Source organism: Anopheles aquasalis, chromosome 3 (genome assembly GCF_943734665.1).
Source record: "Anopheles aquasalis chromosome 3, idAnoAquaMG_Q_19, whole genome shotgun sequence".
Classification (NCBI taxonomy): Eukaryota; Metazoa; Arthropoda; class Insecta; order Diptera; family Culicidae; genus Anopheles; species Anopheles aquasalis.
Genome location: NC_064878.1, coordinates 21,279,096 through 21,299,095, shown reverse-complemented (window position 1 = coordinate 21,299,095; position 20,000 = coordinate 21,279,096). Strand labels below are relative to the sequence as shown.

Sequence of the window (20,000 nt, the reverse complement as noted above, 5' to 3'; positions counted from 1 at the left end):
TGCGCTACGTGCGTACCTGAACACGGGAACGGGAAAAGCCTGCGCCTGGCACGTTAGGGCGGTGCTAGTGTTTTGTGCCGTTTTGACAGCCACGGTGACGGCATCATTCGAGAAGGAAGGAGACTTACTACCGATCGGTTCTAGACAACGAATGGGGGAAAGAACGGACAAACGTTCTGGGTTGGTAACAAGGTGGAACAAATTTGCTAACCTGAATGAGGCAACGGGGTACGCCTGGGCCGGGCAGAACAGAACGACCGCTGTGCTCACGCGCCGTTCCATCCAATTTTTCTTACTATCCACCGACAGTACCGGTGGTTTCGCTCCGATCGGTTCTACAAAATGTGATCAACGCTGATTATGGACCCATTCTATTTGTATCAAGAGAAACATAGTGCAATCTATTGATATCAAAACAAATGACCACAAGAGAGAGAGAGAGCTACATGATCCTTATTCTACTGAACATCCTAAACATTTCAAAGTTTTTTTCTCACCTAAAGTTTGGCGCCGGAAATCCTTGTGCAAGACAAAGCAGCGCAAGATCACTTGACGGATCAGCGAAAATGGGTTTCTGCGTCAGGGAGGGAGTCTTCGGGGCCGTACTAGAGACCGGCTCTGTCAATAACACGAATCACTTTTACTTCAATCTTTTAGCCAAAAAGGTGAGTTAAAATTTCAACAAACTGCCAGAATGTTGGCACACTCGGTATACACAATGTTTCCAGCGTGAGCGGTACAGGGATTACAAGGAGTATTGTCATTACCTAAACACCGGTACCGGAAAGGACTGTGCGGGACAAAGCATCGTAACGTTGGCATCCCTCTGTACGAGCAGCTTTCGGCTCTCATCACCAGACGTCAGCCGAGGTGCAACACTGCCCACGGGTTCTAGTGCACACAATTGCGTTTAGAATGAAAAATATCTCATAAAACCTGAACTGCTGTGTCTGCTATCATTGAATTGATTCTCTAAATGTTGGGATAGACTGATCCCTATCACCGGAGGCTTACCGAAAGGCGGGTACCGGAAAGGATTGCGCTGGACATAGCAACGTGACGTTCGCGGTGCACTGTTCCTGCTGCACCCGCATCGCATCCCCCGTCGTTAGGCGCGGTGCTACACTTCCAACCGGTTCTAGCGAAGTGGAGAAGAACCAAAATGCAAAAATGAAACCATCATCGAATGGAGATGTGAAAAATACACCTCCACCACGAACGCGAACGTGCAGGAGAATGCATTTTTATCTTGTTGGATAATGAGTGACGATCTAAATTCATTCTGACACAATACAGACAGCTCATTCTGTATGCAACTAAAGTGTGCGTGCCTTGCCCAAAAACGACGAGAATCATAGGCAAATAAGAAGCTTAACCGAAAGGTGTCGGGGTGTCGGTGCCGGTGGTGCCCATTTACGGAACCTGCCGACCACCGACCAACCACCAACCCGCACCAATCGACATCCGCAAGCAGCTCACCTAAACGATGGTACCGGGAAGGACTGAGCCGGGCAGAGCAGGGTAATGTTGTGCGATACTCTGATGTCAACGTTACGGCTCTTGTCTCCAGTCGTTAGGCGTGGGGCAACGCTGGCGAGCGGCTCTAGACAACAGAGAAAACACCCAGATTAATGACATACCGTGCGTGCGAGACACGCAACTCTGTTCACTGGCCCCCCACCCCCGCTGTGAGCAAAGCAATAAGATAACACTTTACGAAAGCCCTGCATTGGTTTACATGTACAAGAAAGGGGAGAGGACCTGTGAGGAGCCTAATCGGAGTGAAGGAGCGTAACATTACCTAAAGACAGCTATCGGGTAGCCCTGAGCGGAGCAGAGCAAAGCTATCGTATTGCTACGGCGGACTTCGGCCGTGAGGATCTTGGACGTGGAGGTTAACTTGGGAGCCACCCTGCCAAGTGGTTCTAAAAGGGATAAAAACAAAACAAAACAAAAGAACAAAAAGATGGCGCCACATCGGCAATATGTAGCAATCAGTCAAGCTGACCTCTCTCCTATGGAATGCATCTCCATACCGGTGAATGCTAGTTCTCGGTGTATCTACGTGGCGTACGTACAGGTGATGTTAGTTTCCGAGTGCAGTAACCCAAAAGCACCAGATAGACAGTGCGCGATTAAACCATTTGAAAGATACGCAACTCGATCTCCACGAACGAGGTGCACAGTGCACAGTGCAAAGCAGTGCATGCAGCCAACGGAAACACCACGCCGGGTGATGATGAATGGTGACATACTTTGTCCTGGTTAGTACTCAAAACTCCCAACCCAACAGAGACAGAGACTTGGCAAGCCACAGCTATATTCCACTGTCCACCAGGCACAAGAAGTTCACAAGCTCCTGTTTTGTCCGAACTTTACTTAACTTGCAAAAAGGTCAAACGGACCACGGACGGTCCGGACTGCAGCCAAATTTACGTTCTTCTACACGCAACACAGGGTACCCTATCCCAACATTCAGGCAATTTGTTTTGATTCAATGTTAGTAGTAAGGTTAATGGGTCGGGCAAAATAAGCTACCGTGCGGTCGGTTCTGGATTTTGACACCTTGGTTACATCATTAGAATGGCCGCTTATTTTGCCACGCTCGTTTCATCGACGTCATAAAAGTATAACTAAACGCTTTCGCTACAGAAACGATCAATTACTAGGAGTGTGTTCAGTTTTCTAGAGAGCAAAGGTGTGCAAGGAAAATTAATGCGTGATTTTTTGTTTGTGGATTGAAAGAAAAAAAACTGTTTTGTTTGTTGAATCTGAGTTGATAACATTAATCTTAGCGCAGTAACAAACAGCCGTAAACAACTTAATAGTAATATCAACAGCTCACAGCTTTAGCTGTTTAGTGAATGAATTCTCGTGGCCATTGATGCTTTGCAAACAGATTCTTATCTATGCAATAACCCACTGACGGTGGCCGTTGCTGTTGATTGTGCAATGCTCCAGAAAGCTGAACAGCTAGTGATTGATTGTAATGAGCGACCTTGAGAAGGCAACAATTCGATCAACATTTAATCTTGAAACCATGATACTTTGCTTATTGATGATTGAAATTTATGAATTTTACACCGAGCAAAATAGAACAAATGTTAGCAACAAGTTTCCGTTGAACGGCAAAGCATTGCGCAAATTGTAAAGCATATATCACTCATTGAAGTTTATCACAGAACAAACAAATAATATTACTGTCAAGTGTCAACACAACGCAGTTAGGCAACATATGGAACGGAAGCAAAAACTCGACCGATAACGGGCGTAACGGTTATCGTTTCTTCTGGCGTTTAGCGATTGGAATGGAATTTGGTGTTTAGTTACTTTTATGACGGATGTGATGTTATAGCAAGTGAGTGGAAGCACGATTGTCGACGACCGTGACTGAATACCAACAATTCCTAGGCACACCCTTCCCGGGGGCAGGGCATGGAATAATTTATTGAACGAGAGCGCGTTCATGTTCCAGACACTTGCGACAAGAGTAACACTTTGTTCGAACCGCACTTGATCCGGGGGATAATGTAAAGCATTTCGCGGCTGTTTTTCTTCGTCGCTAAACAGTTTTTGGTTCTGTAAATGTGCATCAAATATCTATTTGATTTGTTATATTAACTTTTACAATTCAATTTTAACAATTACTGGTAACAAGGAACATATTTTTATTTTTGTACGTAAATTCTTTTGGTAATTTATGTTTTAAAAATAGTTCCACACAAAAGTGAAGCCCATTTCGATCTTAATGATTGTATGAACTAACTCAAAACAACTATAAAAAGTTTTTTATCTTACACACGTAACCAACTGATCCTCAAAAACTTGATACTCCTTTGGCATAATTTTATTGCTCAATTTGAGCGCGTAATCCAACACCACGTGCCGAGGAAATGGTGAGCCAATCTCTGAGGGACGCATAAGCATCGCCCCCGGACTAAAAAGATTGTATTACATCGCGGGTGGAACAGTGCATCGGGCACGATCTCGTTGATGGTTGCGTAGCAGACATATAGCAAGTGAACTGCTAAACGAGTGATTAACGACATGATGAGCTGATGGTGATGGTGATACATGATAGTGCATTGTGGGGTGGGGGGGGGTTTGCCTTCTTCCACCGGGCGTGAATGGGTGAGTGCACAGGCTCGATATGGGTGTGCGCCCTGCGCGAGAATGCTTTACATTATTACAGATCCACGTGGTAGAGGGAAACCGCCGCCATGCCAATAACACACGAAGCGAAAGAAGCGAAGAACGTGAGCCACATACAACAATTAACCATCCCGCGGCTGATGATGATCGATTAACAATCGAGCTCCGCTGCATGTTAACACCACGGAGGTGGTGTCTACTCATTTGTTTGCGTTGAGAAGTGAGCTCTTGATCTTCGCTTAACCATCGTCGCATGCTATCGGCGCTGTGCGGCGTTGCAGTCCTCTTGTCCTTGTGCGAGAGACGAACAAAGTGCTGGCAGACTGGGGCTGTACACCAGGGAATCTGGTGCCTCAAATTACCTGTGATCACCAGTCGTCCCTTGGTGGCGGAAAGGCGCGTCTCTCCCGTCAGTCGGTGCTTGGTGCGGCACTGGTAGCTCTTGTATCCATCCTCCGGTCCAACCTCACGAATGTGCAGCTCTCCGGATGGTAGCACCATATACTTGCCGTCTGCGAGTTTCGTGTTTGTCGATCGTGATGATGACGATGATGTTGAAAGATAAAAGAAAATTAGTTACAACATGTTCTCCACCGACCCGTTCCCCAAAAGGGTGTATCCATGCACGGAGGGGGTATAAGCTATCCCCACAATCCACATAAAAAAAGGGCTAACGCGGTGTCAAATGGCGGTTTTCGGGGTATCGGGGTCTGGGGTCCACCACATTACAAATCAAGACATTACTAACAAAGTTATTATTCCCGAAAAAAAAGAAGAACGTTCCGAAGAGACCGTTCCACGCAGGGAGCACCCCATCATGCCCTGCTCCCTCCGGTAAAGAAATGTTCCTTCCTTTCAAAAGATCAAGATAACGAGCCAGAAAGATAATATGCATCCCCCAACAACAACCACAACAGAGCACGCACTTTGCTCTATCAGGTAGCAGCATCTCGAGGGGAGAGCGCGCTCTTCACGGTTAATTTAACTTCACGCGACCAACCCTAGCGCATACACGGAATGCGCCGCTATTTGACACCATCGTTACCGTCCTGGGACCTGTGGAATGGAGGAATCGCTTGCACCCCACCCCCCTTCATAAACAAAGGGCATGCACAGTACGTAGAAGTCCCTTTTCCGCTGTCGTGATGTTTGTTCTCGGACTGTCGCGAGATCTTCGCTCGACGGGGAAAAGATCGCTCTATTCCTCGTTGACGCTCGCTGCTGCACTGGCTCGTAAAAGGCAATCGCTATGGACGAAGAATACTGTAGACCGAGCTGAATGCTGGTAGTAATGTTGGTGGTCAAAATTTACTCCTCGGCTTCCAAGCCTCACATCACTCAATAACGCAGCGACCGTCGACGGTGTGCTCATATTATCATCACATTATAGTTCGCGGCCATCGGCCATCAACTGCCGGCGGAACTGCCTTCCTGGGAGTGTGTAGCGTGGTCGGAGCGCTCCCGGTCTACGCTATTCCTGGTCCATTGCGAGCCAACCGTCCACGCTATTGTTTCGTGCGTAGTATGCAAATGAGCACCGGGCATGCAGCGTTCGCCATGTTGGGGAGTCTTAAGACCGTGGTTCCCTCGCACAGGGGACACACTGTTGGAGTTAATGAGTTCATTCTAGCATCAGCGAACCGTGCGCAGATAGTCGGGGGTGTAGATGTTACAGTTTAGCGCATATAAACAATTGACCATTAAAAGAGGAACGAGCCTAACGATCTTTTAAGCGTAATTATCTGAAAAAAAATATTTCTTTTAGCAACAGAGCATATGAAAAGCATAAAAGTTATGTAATTCCTTTTTGTAACACTTTTATGTACTGCTTCTAAATGGAAATGGCCTTTTCCCTCTTCTACATTAGAGACAGTAAAATTTAAACTTAAAAAAGTATTTCATTCTTCACGGGGGCTTCGGTAATTTCTTCCCAATGTTTGACGATTTTTTTCAATTTTAACCATTGAATTTTATGTTTTCTAGTTAACGACATATTAAACTACAACTTTTCAAGAATATTTAGTTCTATTTTGGGGAAGATTTAATAAAAACTTCATCCATGGCATCAAATTTAGACGATCGTGTCATCGAAAAGATACTTTTTCCGGTGCCCATCGTAGCGACATGACGGTCTTCAGAAAAATGCAAATCGATACTCGTTTGAAAGATTATCAATTTATCCTGGTAGCCCCGTCAAGTTTTTGTTAATATTCCAATTTTTCGATTTTTGCCAGATTTTTAAAGTTGAAAAAGTGCTGTATTTCGTCATTTTGCCTTAAAACACGATTTTTAAAGATTTCTTTAAAAAAGAGTATCAACAATTTTCATGAAATCTTGGCGGCCAGGTAGCTCCAAAGAGTGTACAGATTATGTGCTAAAAATTTCGGATCGATCGGTCCAGTAGTTTTTACGGTACGATGGGCACCGAGTTTGAAAACGTTGGTTTTGGAAAACGTTCTTCAAAGTAGCGTGCTGCATGGAGCCTTGTATGAAACGTGGATTTGAAAAAATCTATAACATGGTCAGTTTTGTTTCGATTGATCCAAAAAAATTACATAATGCTCTTGAAAGGGTCAGCGTTCAGGGAAAAATGTTGAAAAAATGTGCCATGAAAAATATTAAATACCGAAGCCCCCGTTAAGCGTAACAATTAGAAAAAAAGGATTATTTTCTTTGCTAACAAAGCAAGTAAATAGTATAAAAGTTAAGTTATTTCGTTTTGCAACACTGGTGTGTGCTATCAGAGCCCATTAATTTTAAACTGAAATAATATTTCATTCTTAAAAATGCAACCTTCAAGTACAAAATGAAGTAGTAAAACATTAAACATTAGCTCCAAATAATTGGCTGAGTCACTAGCTAAACGGCGCACCCTCCGATAGTCTGTGCTGATGACTCACGGCAACTAAATGACAACACACGGTTCCGGACTCTCTAGAATAATTAGCTCCAACAACTCCGAGCGGAACGAACCAATACACCGAACCCATCGAATCCGTCACGCTATTGGTTCGAAACCATCACGACAACTTCAAAGAAGGGGGGGAGGTGGAACGGAACAAATGGAAGACGGAAGAGAACCATCGCAGATGCACGGAAATAGAACATTGTAGAGCGATTGGCAGGCTGTGATAGGGTCGTAACTTTCAAACATTCGCGTTTAACAATTTCATCGAAGCGTTTAAAAATAGTTGTTGGTGTTAGCGACGCACCCACAATGAAGGCATTCCAGGCAACAAGATGGTTCTATTAGTTCCCGCTTGTTCGCTCCATCGAGCATCGAGAAATTCTTTTCAACACCCCAACCGGGGGGTTAGTAGCAAATTGAATCGAAAACACTCAAACAGCTGATAGGCGTTGCTCCTCTCCTTCTCTCCGGAGACCCTCCTCGTGCCCTAGTTTTCGGTGTGTCTGGTTTATGGTACCGTCGTGGCACCACCGCGAAGGGCTCATAATCGTAAAAGCTGGTGCGATTTGTCCACCGCCACGACATGCACGCCATGGTTCGGTTCCGGTGTTTGTAAACATTCTGGTGCACCGCTGCAGACAAACATAACGGGAGATAAATGCCGGATAGCGACACTCGGCGTGGAGATATTCGCTTTCCACGTGTTTCAAAACCCCGAAACCACCGACCGGATGGATGGTGGTACCAGTCGCGTTCAATGAACTTGGTAACCCGGCGCACAAGCCGTGGCGCGAGTCACAGCACGAGGTACGATAGTAGAACCACGTGCTTTTTACGAGCCCACGTCCGGCCCGGTGTCTTTATACACCACGTTGACGTGCTAAATGGCGGCGGATTCGGTGGCGGAGGAAGTAGAAGTAGCACTTCCGAGTCCGAAACCGAAACACGAAGCGCGATCACCCACTCCATTCCCGCGTACACACGTTTGGTTCGCGCATACTATGCTAGTACCACCAGGATAGTGTGTAGTAGTAGTGTGGCCTCCGCCCAACCTGTTGCCATAACATTTGGCCCGGTTCTCGGCTGGTATGGCCGCGGGGGAGGGGGGCTGCTGGTGGTGATAGCAGGCTTGTTTTTGTTTCCGTCGCGTGTACTACACACGATGGCAACCATGGCAACGCCACTAAACCGGACGAGCCCCACACAAGTTTAACCCATACAAAGGCACACACATCCTTTGCTGCCGTCGTGTTGCCCAGGAGCCAAAACGGGACCAACGTTGGACCGTACAGTCGGTCCCAGTGCGGGGGCACATGCGCAATGTGCCGTCAGTTTTACGCGCGAAAATCGCACACCGACCTCCCTCACCAACAAATCGCGTGAATCCTGCCAGGGGAGGGGGGGGGGGGGGTTAGGGAAGGGGAGAGAAGCCCACCACCTTCTTTACCTCCTCTTCCATGCTCTCATGAATGAAGGCCCGCCCCCCCCCCCCCCCCCCTTGGAGTTTATAATGTCCCAAAATCGCATCGCTTCTGCTGTCAACGCCAGAGTCGCGCGACTCCTTTTTTTTGTTACGTAGCCTTTTTATGGTTTGTTGCATGAGCATGTTGCAATGTTTTTTTTTAACCTATTTTTATGCTGTTGATTTGCAGCGTGCTTTGGGGAGTTAGAACATTAATTTAAACACTTTCCATATAATGTGGAATTTACGTTAAAATATTCAAATAACGTCTTGCATAAAAAAAAGGTTTAAAAAATCTAAACAAAAATCCATTCTTTTCTGCAATTCATGTCGATATGCCGAAGGACACCGGCAGCCGGTTCTAATACGTGTATGCAATCGACAGCGCAAAAACGGTAAACGCGGCACCGGCAATAGCAATGCATCCCCAACAAAACGTCGCTAAGCGTCCCACAATGCTACCGTTAAAATTTGAATTATTCAACGACCGGCCAACCAGTGGCGAGCAATTCGCTGAACGCCAACATGCCACACCACAAACCATTCATATCGCTAACACGCGCGCACCAGAGAAGCATACCGGCTTGGCTTGGCATGGCTTGGCATGGCTTGGCGACATCATTCCGCGACGAATGCCTCATAAATTATAATCTCTCTCTGCCTCGCTCCACTCTTCTGCACGCTGCACAGGCAGAGGCATTAATCGCTTAAAAAAAAAAACAAATAAATTTAAAACAAAAAAACCTTATCTCAATCTTGCAACGCACGCGAATGCTGCGAATGCCGCGATAGATGGATGGGTGACGGCAACATGGTGAGTCAACAGCCAACGGCGGATGGATTCCGGGCTTCACATTTCCGATTCCACACATGTTCACCAACTGCGATGCGACTGCCCGGCGCTCAGTCGTTTTTTTGGTTTGCTGCTAAAAGAAACCAATTTCAATTCTCATACTGTTTAGCAGAGAGACAGAGGACAGCACCGTGGACCAGTTAAACAGCTTCATTCGGTCTGGCAAATCACTTTTTTTTTGTTCGTACCTCTCGCTCGCTCGCTCGCTCGCGCGCTTAGCCACCCAAAACGACATTCTCCACGCGATGATCGTGGCCAGTGGGTTGTGCACGACGCGTTGGTGCTGTCTTGGTAGAGAGGAAACACGCCAAGCACCAAGAGACGGCGACAGCTGAGATGCTGATTGCGTAGATTGAATAAACGAGGCCAACGCAGTGGGAAGATCACCGGTGTAACCGGACACACACACCGGAGCAGCGTTCTCCACTGGAGAGCACCCCGAGATCGTGTATTCAAAACATCGGCGATCGGCGCCTTCGCCTTCGTGCAACGGAAGCACGTAAAACTATCTGAAGAAGCACAAGGGCGCTTTACGGCGCTGCACATGTTGAACACGTTTCAGTTTACGAAGCAAGTGCGAAGGAAGATCGAACCAAAAACACCTGCTCCTTTTTCGTAACCACACACCATGATGATTATTTGCCCTCCGGTCCTTTGCACTCCCTTCTTCGTAACCATCTGTCGAGCTTAAGTTTGAGTGTTTTTCGATTCTACGCTACGGCGGTTTGTATCGAATCTTCGAAGAAGAAGGATTCGATCATTTTTTTTGGGGGATAAAAGAATTTCAATCGAGCCTTCTACGCTTAAATTAAACTACCTTACATAGCTACGTGGGAAGGAGGATCATAAGGATAAGGTAGGCCGTGAGGCCCATGGAAGATTGGAACAGGGATGGAAGAAGGATCTCGGAACTCAACGACGAAAAAATTATGAAACCAAATTGCAAACTCAGAGTTAATACAAGAGAAAAGGGACGATCGATAATGAAGGAACCGAAACGAATGTCTAAACTCGAATCAAACCGAAATGCATTTTGTGCGGAACAGAAACGAAACCAACGATCGATCACAGGTCCGTCAAATATCGTTCAAAAAACACGGCCATCGAAACGGCCAGCCGGCAAAAAAGGTCCTCAATTTGGATCGAAAAAACAATACCATAGGCCAACCGTTGAAGAGAGTCCGAATGGAAGCGCAAACTTTTTTTGGCGGGGGATCGAAGGTGGATTCAACAACAACAACAACAAACGGATGCCGATCGCGCCGAATATTACCGAACGATTCGTCCTTCTTGAAGCTAGTGCCATCGGTTGCCGCCCATTCGATTATCTCGACGTGATCGGCGACGAACGACGGTATCTGGCACTTGAACAGGGCCGTATTGCCTCGTATGACAAACACATCGTACACCTGGGCCTCGTAGTACTGATTAACGACTAGAAGAGACGAGTAATCGTGAAGAACCATTGTTCAGATTTATGAGAATAAAATTCAGGAAAAAAAAGAACGAGGAAATGATATCATTCGGTTGTACATTCCACACATGACTGGAATGTAGCAAAAGTAACAAGATATCACAAGGTCTTCTAACATTTAACGCTTGATTAGAAAAGGGAACCTTCTATCACCTCAGACTGGTAGTTGAAAAAGAAAATCCCTACACAAAAATGACAAGAATTTGTATCTGAAGGCCACAAAAAAATCTGGATTAAAGCAAACCGAAAGCGACAATCGGGAAGAAGAAGGGAGCCTAATTTCCTCACCCTCGCCCGCAACAAAAAATACCCTACCGGTCGAGTTTTCCATCTCAATCTCTACACCATCATCCGCTACCCAGGCGGTAACGGTGATAAAATCCGCGATAAACGACGGTATCAGACACTTCAAGATGGCCGCATTGCCGTTCAGGACGTACTCATCAATGACACGCGTTTTGTAGAACTGATGTATGACTGGATTATTCGTCGCATGCAAAAGTTCGGGAAAAGAAAAAGATTTTAGAAACCAGCGCGTTCGATTATGATCTCTGAGCTGATCCCCACAAACCGGTTGGTCGGCGACGGTTGGCGAGACAAAACAATGACAAATAAGTAGCAGTGTTTTTGGGGGAACTGACGAAGGAGAACTGACACCAGGAGGAATAGAATTAGGAAAACCAAACTAAAACTAGAGATGGCGATGGAATTTACCAAAATCACCATCCGTTACGCGGTGATACTCTTCACCATCGTCCGCTATCCAAGCGTCGACGAACACGAAATCGGAAATGAACGACGGGATCAGACACTTCAAGATGGCCGCATTTCCGTTCAGCACAAACTCGTCCGTCAATCTGGTTTGGTAGAACTGATGAACGACTAGAGCGGGTGGTAGGGTAGTGTGTAGTGTATTAAAGAACAAAACAAGAATAAAAACTTCACTAATCGCGATGACAAGAACGGTGCACAATTCCTGATACAAAATTTTATCAAATAGTAATATTAATGTTCCTTAATGTAATTTAAACTTCTCGGCAAAGAAACCTATCTATAACTTCAAACAACCTGCGTGGAATCAACATCATCGTGGCCTGTAAGGAGTTCTTGGTTGGGACTGAACGGGAAAAGTGCGATTTATTTGGAAGGGAAAACGCGGATCAAACTCTCTTATGAAATTATGCTCAAGCCAACGCTTTTGCACCAACCCATATCTTCCATGCTCATCGTGATGGTCTGATCGTCAATGTCCCACGAATCGATGGTAATGAAGTCCTGCAGGAAGGACGGTACCAAACATTTCAGGATGGCTGCGTTTCCGTTCAGCACAAACTCGTCGTTTACGCGAATCTGATAGGTTTGCTGTACCACTGCGAGTAGGAAAGCGAAAGCAAGATTGATGGATCCGTCAACGACCGGCATAAAGTATGGAGCAGTAATAAAAAGGAGGAAGCAAAAAAACAAATCATTCAACCAGGATTCATGGAACGGTGCTTGGGCTAATAAAGGACGACAAGAACTCGACCAGATTCCCGTAATCAAACGGCTGCCACTACACACTACACTACCATTATTGATATCGCCCGGATAGTACTCGTTGCCCTCGGAATCGAACCAAAGATCGACCGCGACAAAGTCAGCCACGAACGATGGAATCTCGCACTTCATAATGGCAGAGTTACCACGGATTACATACTCGTTATCCGCTTCCGCTTCGTAACTTTGAATGACAACTGTGGACGGTAGGAAAAAAAAGGCAAAAATAGCGCTGGAATACCGGGTGTACCGAGAACTAACGAATACCTTGAGAGAGAACGCCTAGCAACCGAAAGGATACATCACGAATGGGAAAAGAAAACACAAGGATCTGAGATTGGGAATAGGAATTTGGTCGCGTTGGCCGGGCCGAGAGAGAGTATTTCTAACCAGAGTCATCGTGGTTGGTTCGCAGACTATACTCATCGCCTGAATCATTGATCCACGAATCGATCGTAACAAAGTCCGCAATGAAGGACGGTATTTTGCACTTCAATATCGCCGAATTGCCTCGAATGATGTATTCATTCTCTGCTTCCGTAACGTAGTGTTGATTGACAACTAACAGCGTGGTACGTGAATGAAAATGAAATACATTGTCAGACGAATTAATTTTTGGCTAATCGAGTTCCGAAACAAGGTAATCTAAGATTAAAAATAAAAAAAAATTGTCTAATGGACTCATTAAACAAAGGATCAGATTGGAATTCACTCATGGGATACATTTGTTTGGGAGAGGAGTTCGAGAAGTTCAAGAAGTGAAGTTAATGCTATTAACCATCATCCTGATCACTGGCCAGATACTCTTGGCCTTCGTTATCGATCCACGCCTCAACGAACACGAAATCGGCTATGAATGAGGGAACCTTGCACTTCAGAATGGCCGAATTGCCCCGAATGACGTACTCGTTCTCGCCGTCCGTCTGGTAGAACTGATTAACAACTAAGCAGTGCCAATAGAGAGAAGGGGGAATGGAATTAAAATGAAACAGAAAAAGATCGCCTTCGTTCCAGAATATTTAGCAGGGAATCAAGATGCACAGGTACAGGGAGGAATTAGAGGAGAAATAAACTAGATCGGTAGTCGCCCTAAATTCACCATTGCCATCGATGTCGTCGCCACGATAATGGTACTCATTGCCATCACTATCGAGCCACGTTTCCACGTACACGAAATCCGCAATGAACGAAGGAATCTTGCACTTTAGAATGGCCGAATTGCCCCGTATTATGTACTCATCCTCGGAACCGGTCTGATAGTACTGATTGACAACTGAAATAAGTAGCGAAGCGTTCGAGGATGTTAAGAACTGACTCAAACTGACTCAAAAACCTCTTGAACAGCCAAATCTGACCAAATGAAGTTAATTATGTTTGCGAATCCAATCAAATGGGCCTACAGAAGATGAAGGATTTTTTTTACAAAAACAAAGAGGGAGAAACCAGTTAAAAACCAAAGATGGAAGGGAAGGGATATCATTTGGAAGTTGGGGTGTATTGTAGAAAACAACGGGGCCATCCTAACCGTAGCTCTCAGACTGATCGAGTTCGTTGCCTTCCTCATCGATCCACGATTCGACGCGAACAAAATCAGACACAAACGAGGGTATCGAACACTTGAGAATGCCCGAGTTGCCTCGAATGACGTATTCGGTCAGTATTTCGGGCTGGTAATGCTGGTTGATGACTGAGGGACGTATGTAGAAAGCAAAAAACCAAAAAGACTTTGGGTAATTTGTGAAGCTAGTAAAATAGATTTAAAAACAAAAGAGGAAAAGATGTCACCACCAAGAATGAGCAAAGGAATTTACGAAGGAAGAAGTCGAAAAGGAAATACGGGACTCGGGTGTATCGGATCGACCATGGACCATGGAAGATGGCTCTACCATAATTTTCCGATGGAATTTCATTGTTCTCCTCGTCAATCCACGCTTCGACACGCACGAAATCGGCCACGAACGATGGTATGGAGCACTTGAGGATCGCACTGTTACCGCGGATGACATACTCCATCAGAATGTCGGTGCCATAATGTTGGTTAATCACTGCAGAACAAAAGCAGGACAGGGAGGAAAAAAACATGTGTCTAATGAGTGGAAACTAATAATTTTAAAACAAAAGCACGCATTCCTTAGCGTCTCGTGCTCCAAAAGCTCATAACAAACCGAAGGGAAATGATGATGGGAACAAATATTGGGAAGGAGGATAACGAGGACTTGAACGATCGTTGACCCGCGAAGCGAACTCTTTCCTACCGGTCTCGAAGGTGGAAGCATTGTAAACGATACCGTCGCTCCCGATCCACGAGTCCACCTTGACAAAATCGGTCACAAAGCTGGGAATGTTACACTTCAGTACCGCCGTGTTGCCCCTAATGACGTACTCGGACACTACTTCGGCTTCGTAGTACTGATTGACGACTGACTCATAGGGAAAAGGCACAGAACAGAAGCAAATATAATGACTGAAGACTGAAATCATAACGTACTAATTGAGAGATGGTCTAGCTATTGAATTGAGATCCTTCCAAATTATTCTGAGATAGCAAAAGGAACCGTTTTAAAGGACGCGGAATGGGATTGTTGAGACATGTAGAAGTGGGATAGCGCGTTCCGGACAAACCGATTTCGAAATCAGCGTCCACATCAGTGCGATTGTCGTGCCGGTGCTGGTAGACATTGCCGGCATCATCGTTCCAGGACACGACTCCGACAAAATCAGCCACAAACGAAGGTATCGAGCACTTGAGGATGGCGGAGTTGCCCCGAATTACGTACGCATTGTTCACCTCCGAGTCATAGTACTGTTGCACCACTAAGGTGTCAGAAAAATCGATAAAACAAACAAAAAAATACGATAAGAATTGAAAGAACGCTAAACAATGACCAAATACGATCGAGTATCGTTCAGGATCGACTGGGACAGGGATCAAGGAGAGATGATAGCCAACGGTGAACCAACGAACCCTCATCGGTTGTGTTTGGATAAAAACTATCGTTCGTATCCGTGTGCCAGGAGACAATTTTCACAAAATCGGCTACATAGGACGGTATCTGACACTTCATCAGCACGGCATTCCCGCGGATTGCGTACTCCTTGTTTACGTCCACATCGTAGTACTGTGCGATCACTGATAAGAAGCGAATGGTGTGCGGGAGTTGGTTATTACTGCCTGAGGGACGGACAATGTTTGAAATCGAATCTCTCGGATGACCTATGAGCCCTTCAGCTACGATTAACGACGCCAATCGTACAAGTCCTTCACAAAGCTCTATATTCTGCCTGGCACAACCCGGAACATGGATTAATCTCGCTCCTTTCTAACTAAGTCCAAAATTAAACTAACAAGAATGAAACAAATCGTAAAACGAAAATACCAACAAGGATTTGGGGCTACCGTAGCACAGGAACATTGGGGGAACCCTCCTAATCCTACACCCGGAACCACCCGGGATGCAAACCATAGGAATCGGATGAGTAAACGTGTGTATCGTCGGGTTCGTGCTGTCCTGCCATCGTCCACGATACGACCTCGACAAAATCGGCCACAAACGACGGTATGAGACACTTGAAGATGGCAGAATTGCCGAGAATAACGTGCTCCTTGTTGACATCGACCTCGTAGTACTGGGAGACGACTGATAGTCGAGCGGGGAGGGGTGAGTCAAGGAGAGAGGAAGAGTGAATGTCAACAGACTATAAAGAGACGCCGGAAACGGAGGACAATCTTTTCTGATGGAGGGGGGGGGGGGGGGGGGGGGGCAAACTGACAATCTGGTAGAAATCAACGAATGACCGTAACATAACCGAGCAAAAACCCTAACGTTTTGCTGAGATTTCTGAAAACTGTTTGGCTGAAAAACAAAATTTACACAAATGTGGGCTGTTTTTTGGTGGGGGGAAAAAGCGGTACGAAACATATCCTGCCGGGTGCACGGTCCAGAAGCAACCTATCCGATGGTTTGCGTTTGGTTGAAGAGGTTTATCCGTCAGCTATCCTTATCATCACGTACGACACCGAGACGGGCAACACTTTGGAGCGCACGGCACTGGGAATTGATTTCATCGTGGTTGCCACAGCAGCCATGCGCTTGATTAGCGCACACTTCGTTTCACTTCCGTAAGCACTACGTTTTCGAGGAGTTGACTATGACACGTTACACAGCGCGATAAACACGTTAATGCATCCCAGACCAGACGATCCACTCAAGGGAAGGCGATACTTCCAACTTCCACTTTTCGCTTTCATTACGGCTACCTCCTAGTAGACTACGATTTTCTGCGGCACTGCACAGCTCAGATGCACTTGGGGAATGCCTTTCCCACACACTCATTCATATTCTACCGACGTTCCGTCTCCATCGCTCACTAGCCGTCACGATCACATTCCAGAACGCCTAGCATGGCATGGCCGCCTCCCTTCTAGCTCGGCCCTTTTCCCTTCACTGCACTGATGGATTACTCATTCTCTTCTTTACTCATTCTTTACATCTTTCTCTTGTATCGCTTGCGCTTCATGCTTGCATGCATTTCTGCTTCACGCCACTTCAACCTTTCTTCGGGTTGAGATGCTATAACCTTTCTTCGGGTTGAGATTTTCTATAAGCTGCTTTTCACATGCACTATGCACATCACCCAAATACAGACGAATCGATGGAACCATACGGGCGCACCCACATTCACAGACAGACAAGTCGAAGCGGCGGAACACGGGCACACGGAAACGAAATCCCTCGGGATCCGCTTTATCCTTCTGTATCCTTCTGCTAAATCCCATCCTTGGCTGCTTGTATTGGTGTGCATCGTAGCGCCGCGGTCGTCGTCGATCATGTCCGCCCGGCAGATGTTGTTTCGTACATTATTCCCCACCACACAACCCACGGGTGCCGGCCAATCGGCCACCGACTTCAACTTACCGGCACGAACGTTGACATCACGCGAGATGATCGATCCGAACTGGTTCTTCGCCATACAGGCGTACACCTGGGCGTGCACCTCCTGCCGGTAGTCCTCGGCCCGGAACGGTGGGAACACCAGGTTACCGTTCGGTAGAATCTGCCGCAGTCCGGGCACATCACCGACAGCCGTTCCGTCGCTACGAATCCAGATCATCTCCGGGGGCGGATTGCCGGTTGCGCTGCACTCCACGACGGCGCCGGTCGAGTTGGAGAAGTCGATGCGGTTGGTCGGTTCCTTCAAGAAGACGGGGCCCTTCGAGTCGTCCACCTTGCCGGCTGCCAGTACTCCTGTGTGATTGGAAAATGGAGTAGAATGTTAGCAGCGATTTCAATGCAAATGGTGACTATGATGTTTCAGAATAGCAATGAGGCAATCTATGAGCAGCTCAACGAAAAAAGCGGAAAACTAAAAATGCTTCTCCAAAAGACAAGAACATTTCCGTAGCAGCACATGACCGAGAAGCAACCCAGCGCCGTATATCGGTCACGCATTGTTTATTCCGTTGTGTGTCTAAAAATATCCAGAACCAATCATTCCATCCACCCGGACCCGGGAACCGCCGATCGGACGGGCTGAACGGCTGAAAATTCACCAATTCCATCAATTACAAGATGGGCCAGAAAGCTGACATTATGGCCTTTACGCGTCGCGTGCAATCACTCTCGTGCGACGCACACGCGGTGCTGCTGCTGCAGGAAATAAAAAAAAACAACTCTCATTGCATTACTCACCATTCAGACAATTGAATCCACTTAGCACGCAGAATACCGCGATTGCGATTGCCGCGGTACGCGCCGTATCGCGAACCATCGTCACCATCTTTGGTGGATGCTGTTGCTGCTGCTGCTTCCTTTCTTCACGGATAGAGTAGATCCTTTTGGCCGGTTTCGGATTTCTCAAGAACCACGCGGCTGGATTTATGCTGCTTTCAAATGGCACACACTAGACGAACGCTCTGCACGCACGGTTGTTAAGTAATTTCCCTTATCGCCTTAACGGCACACTAAGATGGTCACGGATTCTGCACAAACGGGAAATATCCTTCGAGAACCTCCCTCCAGTGGAGGAGGTTTGGTAGCACCCCACGACCAGAGAACGTCGAACGTCGCTGGCGGTGGCGGCCTGAAGGATACGCCTGAAATGTAGAGCAAGAGCATAGACGAGACGCATGAAGCACACGCACACGGGGCGGGAGACGACGGCTGAAACTAATCGATACGAAAACAGGATATGCCAGGAGCCAAGGAGCACGGAAACAAAGCACGCTATGCTCTCGTTATGCACGCTCAAACATGAATTTCTTCATTTTACACACAAATCTACCACTGGAAATACATTTTCCGCACGTGAATAGTGGCGATTTCAAGGAAATTTTCCTCGTACGCCATCACCAACGACGGCACAAGGGATGGAACATACACACGCACACCAGCAAACACACACAGAACAGGACACCCGCAGAAAAAGGATGTGTCTGCCTGGCTACCAGGCTGCCGAGCAGGACACTTTTTTATCTGCGATTTTCCTACCTTTACTAGCCCCGTACGCGATTTCTTCGACACGATCCGGTTGTTGGACACTTTCCGATGCACAGATTTAGCGACGAAAACACGGTGAAAACCCTGGAACCGTATGCAAAGTGGAAATTTTCGCACCGAGAACCGCGAGACACAGGAACACCCTCCCAAGCCCGCTTTACTTTTTTTATGCTCTTTTGATGCTTCGAGCTGTCACCGCACCAGGGAAAACATAATGACCCAAAACACTGTTGCCCGATCAGCAAAAACGGAAGAGAAGATAAGTTTTTTATGATTTTTGGACAAACCACTATTCCTGATACTTACTTTCATTTTGCAGGTTCTAGGAGCACTAGAAGCGCAAAACGAAGGACTGCCCGGAATCTCTGTCCGGAAAAAGAGCCACGATCTGCCGAACGAATCGTGGAGGCGGGAACGACCATTTCGAATCGAGGCTTCGAAGTCGTTTACATCACTACGGGGCTTCGGGAGTCGAGATCCATTTTTTTTTTCTTGGCACCAGCGAAGAATAACAAACAAATCGCACAAGGACACGCAGCCGATCGATGGTAAGGCTCTTCCTTGGCCAGTCGTTGGCCACAGTGATGTGACTTTCTTCATTGGTTGAATCCTTTGCTCCTTTCACGATGCGGCTAGATTCGCACCAGACCATGAACGTTCCGGTGAAGGTAGTGGTGCGGTTCGCACCAACCGCACCGCAGCAGGAGGAGGAGCAGCAGCAGCAGCAGCAGGACAACAGAACGAGCACGGATCCGGACCGGAGACCGGAGGGGGACCAGCAAGAGGTGGATGAAAACTGTGTACGGTGTGGCGAAGGTCGCACGTTCCGGTTTTCGCACGTGCTCCGCAATGGGATCGGCAATCAGGAGCTGTACTTTGAGTCGATTGCCGGGTTTATGGACTCCGTGCTCGAGGGTTACGATTTCTCCGTCGTCACGTACGGTGCGAAGGGCACGGGCAAAACGTACACCCTGTACGGTGGCCCCGGTGACGGTACAGTGTCGATCGGTGACGAAGGGATTGTGTTGTGCTTCGTGCGGGATCTTTTCTGTCGCCTGAACGCTCACCCGGAGCGCGTATTTTCGATCAGTATTGCGTGGAGCGAGATCACGGCCGAA

General features: G+C 46.9%; 2 protein-coding genes across 2 annotated transcripts in view; one reads left to right on the top strand and one right to left on the bottom strand.

Moving 5' to 3' along the window:
* Positions 1-19,023, bottom strand: part of LOC126578072 (Down syndrome cell adhesion molecule-like protein Dscam2) — a 58,314-nt gene extending 39,291 nt beyond the window's left edge. The window contains exons 1-8 of the mRNA XM_050240272.1: positions 18,874-19,023; positions 18,076-18,479; positions 17,302-17,631; positions 11,564-11,731; positions 11,165-11,326; positions 10,657-10,810; positions 4,515-4,681; positions 1,802-1,925 (exon numbers count right to left, since the gene is read on the bottom strand). Of these exons, the coding sequence (XP_050096229.1) occupies positions 1,802-1,925; positions 4,515-4,681; positions 10,657-10,810; positions 11,165-11,326; positions 11,564-11,731; positions 17,302-17,631; positions 18,076-18,163 (1,193 nt within the window). The 5' untranslated portion in view covers positions 18,164-18,479; positions 18,874-19,023. The remainder of the gene's footprint in view (positions 1-1,801; positions 1,926-4,514; positions 4,682-10,656; positions 10,811-11,164; positions 11,327-11,563; positions 11,732-17,301; positions 17,632-18,075; positions 18,480-18,873) is intronic.
* Positions 19,024-19,402: 379 nt separating this feature from the next.
* Positions 19,403-20,000, top strand: part of LOC126574891 (kinesin-like protein costa) — a 3,445-nt gene continuing 2,847 nt past the window's right edge. Inside the window, exons 1-2 of the mRNA XM_050235302.1 lie at positions 19,403-19,430; positions 19,519-20,000. The exon at positions 19,519-20,000 is cut by the window's right edge and continues 2,847 nt beyond it. Of these exons, the coding sequence (XP_050091259.1) occupies positions 19,533-20,000 (468 nt within the window). The 5' untranslated portion in view covers positions 19,403-19,430; positions 19,519-19,532. The remainder of the gene's footprint in view (positions 19,431-19,518) is intronic.